Below are 11,305 nucleotides of genomic sequence, written 5' to 3' on the forward strand. Positions count from 1 at the left end.
ATTGTTTTACAATTAAATTAAATTAAGTTACATTGTACATTATATACAGTTGTAGTGAGTAATATACTCAAATATTGAATAAACTTTTATTTGCAGTAAAATAAATTATAAAAAATGCGCAATATCTTGTTCAACTGAATAATTGTAAAGTACTCTCAGTATACTCCTAGTTTTATATCTTAGTAGATGGATGAATTCAAGGTATAAAAAGAAGAAAATAAAATATTCTATACATATTTTAATTTATTCACAAACTTTACGAACAGACAAAATAGTTATTTTAAGAAAAATACAATTCATAACATTACGATCGTATTACTAAATTATTATTCACCTTATTTATCTAGAATCTTAAGCAAAATCATTAACTACAAAAACTAGTTATATTGTTTAAAACTGATGATAGTTCCAAGGTACATAGTTGTATTTGATATATTATTACATTTTGCAAATAAGTACTCATTTTGTAATCTTAATTAAAAACATATATTTTTTATTTAATACTTAAGCATCAAAGGCGGTAGGAATAGTTACAGCAAAACTTTAATATCTCTATTTATCATTATCTCTATTTTGTCTTATAAAAACATCTAATAACCACAACATAGTTACGTTCTTGTATTACATAATAAATATAACTACTTATATTAAACGTAAAAAAATACATGAAATCAATTATTAGTTTTAATAAATTTTTCCTTCATAAATATTTAAAATTAGGTAACTGTAAAAACTAGACATAATTGGCGTGTTTAAAGTAAATAATGTTTAAAAGGAAAGGTGTACTTAGTTTAAGTTAATTTAGATGAGTGAATATTTCCTTACAACATTAAATTGACTTAGTTCACCAGATTATTACTACCGCAGTATTAATAATAACTCAAATACATATTTACACTTTCAAGTTATCAATCAATACACTCAATGTAATAGGGTGTCAAATTTGGAATGTGTTCAGAATTACTATATTAAGTACAAAATAATTAACACATTTATAGAATTTAAATACATTATGTTTTTATTTATTAAAGGTACTCTATGTTATTTCATGAAGTTTTTAATTAAGTAAAAAAGAATATTTCAATAATTTATAGGAAATTATGTATTGATAAATATAAAAAAAGTAAATCGATTATTCCTTAACCTGTATTTTCCTTCTATCTATGGAATCTTTTAGTTCCTTCTTTAGTGACATTCACCCCGATTTTAGGGTATTTTGCCACTTTATAGTTCAGTACAAAAATTAACTTCTAAAATAGTAATTTTTTCTTGTGTATAATTAACATTTTTTTTTTTATAAAAAATGGTTTAAATTTTAAATACAGAAAAAGAATACGGCATTACATTTTATTTACTTTGTGGAAATTATTATAAAAACAACATTTTAATCTTGAAGGATATCTCCACTTAAAGTAAGGCAGATACAAAATAATTTCTTCACATCTATTTTATTAGTTACTCAGTACTGTGTTGTGTAACCGAGTCAGACGATATTGCAAAAGCTGTTTTCACTCTGCCCCTTCGCTATGTTAAAACTTTTTTTATGTTAATTTGTATAGAGTTTAATCAATGTATAATTCAAACCGCACTCGTCCGACTCTGCTTGACCGATCGTAGTAAATGTCACGGGTCCATATACGACACTCCACGTTAATTAGGAGACCACCTGAGGGGAAAAATGTAATCAATATTATAAATAAAAATCAAGAATTTAAATATGTACATTCAGCATTGAATCTCCAAGCGTGTATTCGAATTTCCGAAATAATCATTTTTTTTTTTTGTGTATAAAATAGAATATTTATTTTTATATTATGTTAGAAAAATATTAATTACATTTTGTTACTGACTGTACTAATTTCAATCGACTTCAAAAAGATAGAGTTTGTCAATTCGGCTGTAATTTTTTTACGTTTGTTGCCTTATTACTCTGGATTTTGGATTTTTTTTTTTTATGTAAAAGAATATACTTATAGATTGGTTCCATAGAAATTTTATTAAAAATTAAAATCGGCTCAGTAGTTTAATTTTTAAATCAAAATTTTGGGTTTCGCCACAATTAAAGTAAATTAAAATTGAACATCAAAACTGTTTATTTATGTATGTGTCACAGATATTATTTTTTACAGATCTATTTTTTTTTAACGCGCCACCTACCTATTAATTCTTTAATTCCTTCTACCCAAAGGTTGTCTGGAAGAGATTGCTTAGCAATAAGACCGCCTTTTGTACTACACTATACGTATTGAAAATTGTTCAACAAATCCTGTTATATTGGTGCAATAAAGTGTTAAATAAATAAATAAAATAAAATAAATAAATTGGAAGACTAAGAAGAAACTTGGAAGACTATCTGAGTCTAAAAATATCACTCGACTTCAGAACATAATGCTCATCACAATGAAATTAATGTCTAAAATGGCAAAGATGAAATTACCGTAATAATTTTATATTATAAACCATACTTACGTCTTGGATTCTCAAAGAACACACCGACAAGCGGAGCAGGAATCTGGTCTGGCAGGTGTCTGGAAGAGTAGGGGATGCGGTCGGCAGTGTGCAATCGGGACATGAGGAACCCTGGTGGCAGACCAGCAGGAATGTACTGAATGGGGCCTATGTTCTCCTCGTCCGAATTGAACTCCCCTCCACAGGATACCCAGACGTAGTCACCGTATTGCCGAGCTGGATACTGATGCTGCAAAATGGATAAATATTTATTATTTCTAGTTTATATTTAGGATAGGCAGCAGCGTCCCTCTTTAAACATATCTAAAGCCTGACTGCGGTTGCCAATCCGCCCGCCAAGCGTGGCAACTACTGGAAAAACCCCCAAAGGGGAGGCTTATGTTCAGCAGTGGACAGTTAAAGGCTGTTATGATGATGATTAGGAATTTAGATGCAGCGAATCTCAATGATAAACAACGCATATCTCAATCTCAATGATAAACAATAATTAGTCTCATATGACTAATTATTTATTAAAAAGAGGATCATCAGCTCTGCTGAAGATAGGCCTCCACTATAAGTGAGGGTTTGCCAATAGTTGCCATGCTCGAGAGGCAGGTTGACAATCGGAATTAAGGCGGGAACCACACGGCGAACGAAAAGAGAGTAGTACCAATAACTCAAAATTTATACCAATTAGGGGAAAAGGGATTGCTAGCAATGGGGTTTACCAGCCCCATTGCTAATAATATGGATTGTCACGTCGAAGCGTCTGTAACAAAGATGGTCAAGATTTTATATCCAAAAATAAGCTTATGAGAATTGGTTTAACTACATTACTCTGTGCAATTGTCAAAACTTTTTTGAAGTTGTAAAAAAAAAACTATTAAATATTTGACTAAAATTAATCATCACAAGAATACAGTGAGATGAGTTCTGACCATGGCGTGCTTCAGATGTTCAGGCATCTCCGGCGGCAGCGACATCGGCATGGACATATTGTACGGCTCCGGCACCCAGTAGTGGATCTATAACAACAATATACACAAATAAATTTGTAGTTATTGTTTTAGAAGGTCCAAAGGGTGCCTGGAAGAGATCGCTTTTAGCGAAAAGGTCGCCCATTGTTTTCTCATTGTGATTATTTCTTGTAATTGTTTATATCTATAATAAGTTTACTATTGTAATTTTTTGGAGGAAACAATAAAGAGTATGTATTTATCTGTCTACCAATCAATATTTATATATTTTTTGTCTAGCATTACCACTTCAAACACATATAATTAAAATCTCTGCTACAATTTTTAAATGCGTTTACTATTAAAACTAGAGAAAAATTTTGGTCAGAAAGTTAAAGTGATAATGGAATGAGCTAATTTAACTGATCGGGGAAAAAAAAGATTGTTAGTAATGGAGATAGAATCCCATTGCTAGCCACGTCGACGTCCACGCGGTTTTTCCTGGAAACTATCATGATTAATCCTGACGAATTCGTCACGATGGGCTAACTGGCCTGTTTTCATTCTCACTTATCATCCTTCACTGGTGCCCCGCCAGCGTATACCGTTAGCGCAGGCGGGATTGCTATTACATCGTTTATATATGTAATTTTAGTATGTATGTATATCAATAATTACTAGTACCGCATTCGAGTATTCTGACACTTCCCTATGGTTGACTGGGAGAGAATGTTTTTAGCATTAAGTCCGCCATGTACACATATTTGTACTAATGAATAAATAAAAAATAAAATATGTAGATAGTATCATCGTCATCACCATATCAGCCATTATCTATTGACGTAAAGAGTATAATCACTTTTAAATATCAAAGGCAGTGTAACAAAGCTGTTTAACAGTAAGCTGTAAGTGGTTAAATTAAAAAAAAAAGCAACTCACATGAGAGAGCCTCAGGAAAACACAAGGTTTCCCGATATGGTATCCGTAGAACTCATCGGCAGTGCACGGCGCCCACATTCTCATTGCCAAGTCGCAGTTGTCCGAACGCATCTGCTGGTCGCGGCGGTTGTGGGTAGAGCACGGAGCCCTTGGGGGTTCGTCCGGCACTGTAGTCTCGTAAGCTGGTAGAATAAAAAACAATCCAAAATATTAGTATAACAAAAACGGTAGCATTTGTTGGACAAAAATCCAACAATTCACGGCATCGTTTGGTGATAATCTATTGAAAGGATCTTCAGTCAATAATTATAACCATGGTTCATTGCTGAACATAATTTTCCCTTATATGTATTTCGCTGGGGGAAAGGGATCGTTGGCAATGGAGTTTGACGGCCCCGTTGCTGGCAACGTGGCCTATTAGGTCAACCTCCGCGTTGTTCCCCCTGGAAACCATCGTGAACAGTTTTTGTTGAATACGTCACGGTGGGCTAACTGGCCTGCCATCTTACCTGTCATCTCTCACTAGTGCCTCGACGGTGTATACCGTTAGCGCGGGCGGGGTTGTCATTCCATTATCACCCATTAAAAAAAAAAGTGTATTTAGCAAAACAGTATTGTTCTATACCATCTGCATTGTCTCCTGTCACCTGCATTGTGGTCAAATTATCTATCGCGGTTCAATATTTAATTATCATATACTTCTGATGAAGTAGCTTTTTTTTTATATACCACTGAGGTAGCAAACAAGCATACGGCTTACCTGATGGTAAGTGGTTACCGAGCTTCTAGTTTTTATAACCCTACACACATAACCCTTTCAGACCCAAGATTTTTTCTTTCAGATTAAACATATTTTCGTGTTTTGGAACCAAGCCATTTCGCCGGCACGCACGAGACTACTGCACCATCTAACCGCTAAAATGATTTCTTATTGGCTGGTTTAGAATCTCACTATCGTGTTATTTCAGCTTAGTGCGTAAAAAATAATTGCGCGCGGTTTTAGAATTTTTTTAAAGTTACAACTCACGCCCGTATCGTTCAGGTCTGAAAGGGGTAAGACAAGTTATAAACAAAGATAAAATAGTGCACAACATTCATAGACAGTTTATTAGTTATAATACAGTATCAAGTACGTATAAAGTACTGTAAAAAAATCTGGTCTAGATCCAGCAGTTTCAGTAAAGCGTTAATTTGTCATCCAAGGAATCAATATCTCCTTTTATGTGGGTATATGGAATATAATTATAGATATTTATATCTCATGTTATTGAGTAATGACTACAAAACAAGCTGGCATGCCATTTGCACCTCTTAAGAATTCGTTGATGCGCCTGTACCAATGATGCCAGCTGCCAGGGTCCGACGGCCGGAACTGTATCCTCGGCTGTTCCCAATTGTACTCGTCGGAGCGAGGCCATACCTCCAGCTCTGTTACAGACAACATGATCATGTATGTAACATATCACAAAATTTAAAATTAATGTAAAAATAAAATTATTCTTTTGAATGTCTGATAATTTCACATTTTTTGCCATCAAGACTTTTATCTCTTGATGTAATTAAATAAATAAAGGTTGTACCCCCTTTTTGGCTTTTAGCGACAAAGCCGCCTATTGTTTTCTCACTATCATTTCTTGTAATTGTTTGTATCTATAATAAGTTTACTATTGTAATCTTTTGGAGGAAACAATAAAGAGTATCTATCTATCTATATTATATTAAATACAATAATAAATAATTAATTATTACGCATTCGAAAAATTCGTTATCTGTTTATATTGGCATGGGGTGGCCGTTTGCAATTCGACAAATTACATAACATAATTACTAAAATAACAATAATCATTGTGTATATATTATGTATGTATGTGTATGTATGTATGTATATGTATGTATGTATGTATGTATCTATATATGTTTGTATATGATAATATTTATATAATAGTGCGCCACCTACTCTTTGTCTTTTTCTCAATGTCCTCTACCCATAGGTTGTCTGCAAGAGATTGCTTAGCGATAAGGCCGCTTTTTGTATCACTTCTCATTAATATTTACTGTATTTGTTATTTCTCTTTTTACTTGGTGCAATAAAGTGTAAATAAATAAATAAATAAAATAACAATAAGATTTTGTGTACTCACCCACATAGCGGCGGTGCAACACTAATCCCAAAACGAGGCCTAAAATGCAACCTGTTAAAAAGAAATTGACATTTTAAAACAAGCAAAAGATTTATCCCAAATCAGGGAACGGGAGCGTGGAAAACAGGCGCTCATCTCGAAAGAGGGACTTTGCAAATAGTGGCCATATATATAATACATATTTTTTTTTTTATATATACAACTTGACCTGATGGAAAGTGGTAACAGTCGCCTATAGACATGAGCAATACCATGGACATAACAGAGTATACTGTTTCGCCCATGATACCCCCCCATGCGTTGCCATTTGAGGACTCAGGTGTTATTTTCTGTACCCTGTAAATTCACGCCATATCCCACCCTTCAAACCGAAACACAGCCATGCAAACACAACTGCTTCACGGTAGAAACACGAATGGGACAGAGGTGCCCAAGCAGATGATAGATTAGAATGAAAACAGGCCAGTTACCATAGCCCATCATGATAAATTTATCAGGAATTAACCATGATAGTTTCCAGGGGGAACCGCGTGGAGGTCGACCTGATGCTTACTATGTTGAGCAATGGAACTTATAGATCCCAACTAACAAGATTCCCCCTATATCTATAAGTCTAAATATATAAATGCCTATGTTCTCAGCGCCAATTTGTAAGGCAGCGAAAAACTGTTAGGTTTTAAGCGCTCATAGTAAGCCCCAGTCAATTGTATCAGATCTAAGCCAATTAAGGAATTTCGCTATCATGGATCGTAAATGGACAACCGTTTATCCATTGCGATACTACTATATTTTAATGACAAGTTTACAGCCCATCTTCGAAAATGATAGAAAAAGACAACCACTTTTAATAAACGTCAAAATTTTATGTCATTATAATCTGTACTATATGTTATCTCTGGAAAGGGGTCCACAGTCTCGTGGGAAGCCGATCCCGTGCTAAGTTGGTCAAAGTTAGCACACGAAATTCAGAGGCAATGTCGTACACTTTTAAGAGCAATTGACGTGTGCGACCGCGCACTAGATTAGGTTATAATTGTAAATAGAGAGTATCTCTGGAAATATTCATATAATTTTCATTTTTTTTAATCTATGCACCGCCATTTTCTCTCTCTGTTTAGCGTAACGGTTGACTGGTAGAGAATGCCATCAGGCATTAAGCCCGCCCTGTAGACATATTTTAATGTGTACGATATATATATATATATATATATATATATATATATATATATATATATATATATATATATATATATATATATATATATATATAGCTGACCCCGTAAACGTTGTTTTACCACTTATTGCGAAATATAAAAATTGCGCTTAAAAAACAGAGGTTGAAAATTTGAAGATGTATGTATTTTTCAATGCTAAATTCATATTTAAATAAAAATAAAAAAACTTGTCAAAAAAATTTCAAAAAATTTTTAGGGGTGGGTCACCCTTTACATTGAGAGGTATAAAAATAGATGTTGGCCGATTCTCAGACCTACCGAATATGTACACAAAATATCATGAAAATCGGTAAAGCCGATTCGGAGGAGTTTGGTAACAAACACCGTGACACGAGAATTTTATATATTAGATATATATATTTTACTAGTGTTATTATTATGATCACTAACTACATCTATTCGTATATATCGGTGTCCGGGAAGGAGTCCCTATAATGCGATATCTCGTACAACTAATGCTAAGTCAAAAGTCTATGTACTTTGTATAATTCTCTAAAAAAATATTTAATCGCAAAGAGTTATTATGCGCTACAGGAATTTTTCAAGGAAAAAAGTTAGTTGTGTTTGTGCCTGTTTGTTTTAATTTAATGATGATTTTTTTTTTTTTTTTTATTTTTTATACTAATCGACGATACATATATATAATGTAAAAATTTAATTATGTAGTTTATATAAGATTTATTAATGTAACAATGCTGTGCCCTTTCAGGGTTCATGTTTGATTCTATACTTTTAGTAAATTAAGACCAATTTTGTTACAACATGTAATGGCAATAAATAAATGAATAAATGAATAAATGAATAAATGAATAAATGAATAAATGAATAAATTATGAAGCCCTAGTACGTAATATGTTACTTATGTTCCTGGCCACACGGACAGACGACGTGGATGACGTCATTGACTCACAATATTGTATAGTAGATTTAAGTACTTAGGTGGGGTTACGACCGTTGAGCTTTTAAGTTTTTTTTTTTTTAATGGATGATAATGGATGGAATGGAAACCCCACCCGCGCTATCGGTATACACCGGCGGGGCACCAGTGAAGGATGATAGATGAGGATGAAGCAGGTTAGTTAGCCCATCGTGACTAATTCAACAAGAATTGTTCACGATGGTTTCCAGAGGGAACCACGTGGAGGTCGACCTAATAAGGCATATTGCTAGCAATGGGGCTGTCAAACTCCATTGCTAACAATCCCTTTCCCCCTGAGCTTTTAAGTTATGAGTAAGTATAGTAATGGCGGTGTGGTCCCAGCATAGGATGGGCCACCCCTTCCTTTCCCGTGGGTGTCGTAAGAGGCGACTAAGGGAACGTAATGTTAGAGAGATGGTCAATAGTGCCCCTCTTAAAACATCAGTAAAACCTATCTGCGGTTGCCAACCCGCCTGCTGAGGGTGGCAACTATTGGCAAAACTCCCCAATAAGGGGAGACCTATGTCCAGCGGTGGACAGTTAACGGCTAATATGATAACAATGAAATTTTGGCCTAATCAAGTTAGTAATTATCACTAAGATCACAGTATAAGTAATAGTACTACAGTACTAATATTATGAGTGTAAAAATTGATTTTTTTTTTTTATAGAACTTAGAATGGCAAACAAGCTGACGGCCCACCTGATGGAAAGGTAACCGTTAACTATAGACATGATTAAAAAAAAAATGGACATAACAGAGTATAAGATACCCCCCATGCGTTGCCATTCCTGAGGACTCAGGTGTTATTCCTCTGTACCCAGTAAATTCACGCCATATCCCACCCTTCAAACCGAAACACAGCCATGCAAACACAACTGCTTCACGGTTGAAACACGAATGGGACAAGGTAAAAATCGACTTTTGTACAAAGTCTCCCTCTGGTATTGGATTTGTTTGTTTGTTTATTATCTCTTGACACCTTAACAGCAATCTCTATGACATTTGGTACATGTAGGTTTGATATGAAATGGAACGTATGTTAAAAGTGAATGTTGTATGCATAGATTGGAATACGAGGAATGAGAAAGACTGACGTGGAGTGAAGAGAGGAACGGTTGGAGAGATGGATTAAGATGTACGACAAATGAACGAGTATGGGTAACTACGAATTATTTCTAAGAAAAATATATAAATTTTATAAAGGTTCAATTTTTAAAGGAATATATTAACTTCGGACCTACATTTTTATCGTCCGGAATCGGAAAAAAATTTATAATGTCATGTGTCTGGTGGCGGGAAATTTACTTTCTATATGGAATGGAGAAGGATATAGTCTACCACTTTCACTACTATTTTCATAGCGGTCACGCGGACGAAACTGCGGGTAAAATTTAGTTAAGTATATATAAATTAATTAAAAAAGAGTTTTTATGTCGATTGTGTATTTTTCGTTTGTTATATTATAATTAACTTCTGCTAGTTTTAAAGGTCACCTTAAAAAAACCGTTAAATACGACTGATTAAAAAAAAATTGTTGATCGAATAAGATATATGAAAATTGAATTCAGTTAACCTCCTTAAAATTTGAATAGTAACAATAATTTAAAGTAAAAAAATCTATTTCAATTTTATGAAAATCAAGACTAGGCTATCATAAAAGTAAACCGTAAAAATAATAATACCTACGTACCTATTTAAAAACTATTTATTTCCCATTACAAACACACAAAAATACATTTTAATTGAGGACCTACTAGTTTTAAAAACAATATATTACACAAAAAAAAAAATTAAAATTTATATCTATGGATTTTTAACATTAATATATTAACTTTTAATTTCTTATTAAAACATTTATAATGTCATTTTAGTTAATTTTATTCATTAAACTTGTATACGAAGTTTAATAATATATAATTATCTATCAGTAAACCATAGACTGAGAAATAATAGAATAAGTAACTGACAATGCAATAGTGTAAACAAATATTAAAAATAAAAGTGCTTTCTTATTAAAAAAAAAGTTATGGTACTTTATTATTCTATATACACATACTTTAATATGAAATTGGATACATAGTTATCTATCAGTAAACCATAGATTGAGAAATAATAAAAAATAATGTTATACTAAAAAAACACAAAAACACTAACAACAAATATAAAAAAAAAATACCAAATCTAAATATACACTATATTTTTATAAATGGATATTTTAGTTTTTATATTTAATTAATAATGTAGAATTTAACACTTTATTTTTTTAAGTCGATTAGTACAGAAAAACAACTATCTTACCTATAACAAGTAGCGTAAAGAACACAATAACAATTATTTTCACAGTCCTCTTCTCCAGTCCCATGGTGATGGCCCGAGTCGTGCGCCGTCCCAGAACCCAGTACGAGACTGCGGCGTCCCGTCCCGTCCGGCACCGCGTCCCGAGATTGTCGGGATTAATGGGTACAATCAGTGTGTAACATACATTGCTGCTTTTAGAATAGGTTTTAAAAATAATACGGAATTAAATCGAAATTGTTCTTCTTAGCATTAAGAACTTTCATAACTCTAGCTGATCGAAGTGTCTAACAATTTTTAAAAACAATTTAACACTTTTTAATATTTCTGACTGGTTATTTTAAAATGGAAATTTTGCACAAAGT

At 33.1% G+C, this 11,305-nt stretch overlaps 1 protein-coding gene across 1 annotated transcript; it reads right to left on the minus strand.

The window, feature by feature from the left end:
* Positions 1-223: 223 nt before the first annotated feature.
* Positions 224-11,081, minus strand: LOC113520160 (sodium/potassium-transporting ATPase subunit beta-2-like). Its single transcript, XM_052900796.1, has 7 exons — positions 10,944-11,081; positions 6,488-6,538; positions 5,655-5,774; positions 4,347-4,528; positions 3,390-3,476; positions 2,470-2,698; positions 224-1,666 (listed from the first exon to the last, which is right to left on the minus strand). Exons 1-7 carry the CDS (start codon positions 11,005-11,007, stop codon positions 1,563-1,565), a joined length of 837 nt encoding a protein of 278 aa, XP_052756756.1. The 5' UTR covers positions 11,008-11,081; the 3' UTR covers positions 224-1,562.
* Between the last annotated feature and the right edge of the window lie 224 nt (positions 11,082-11,305).

The sequence above is a fragment of the Galleria mellonella genome, unplaced genomic scaffold (genome assembly GCF_026898425.1).
Source record: "Galleria mellonella isolate WM207_F2 unplaced genomic scaffold, CSIRO_AGI_GalMel_v1 utg654, whole genome shotgun sequence".
NCBI classification, from domain to species: Eukaryota; Metazoa; Arthropoda; class Insecta; order Lepidoptera; family Pyralidae; genus Galleria; species Galleria mellonella.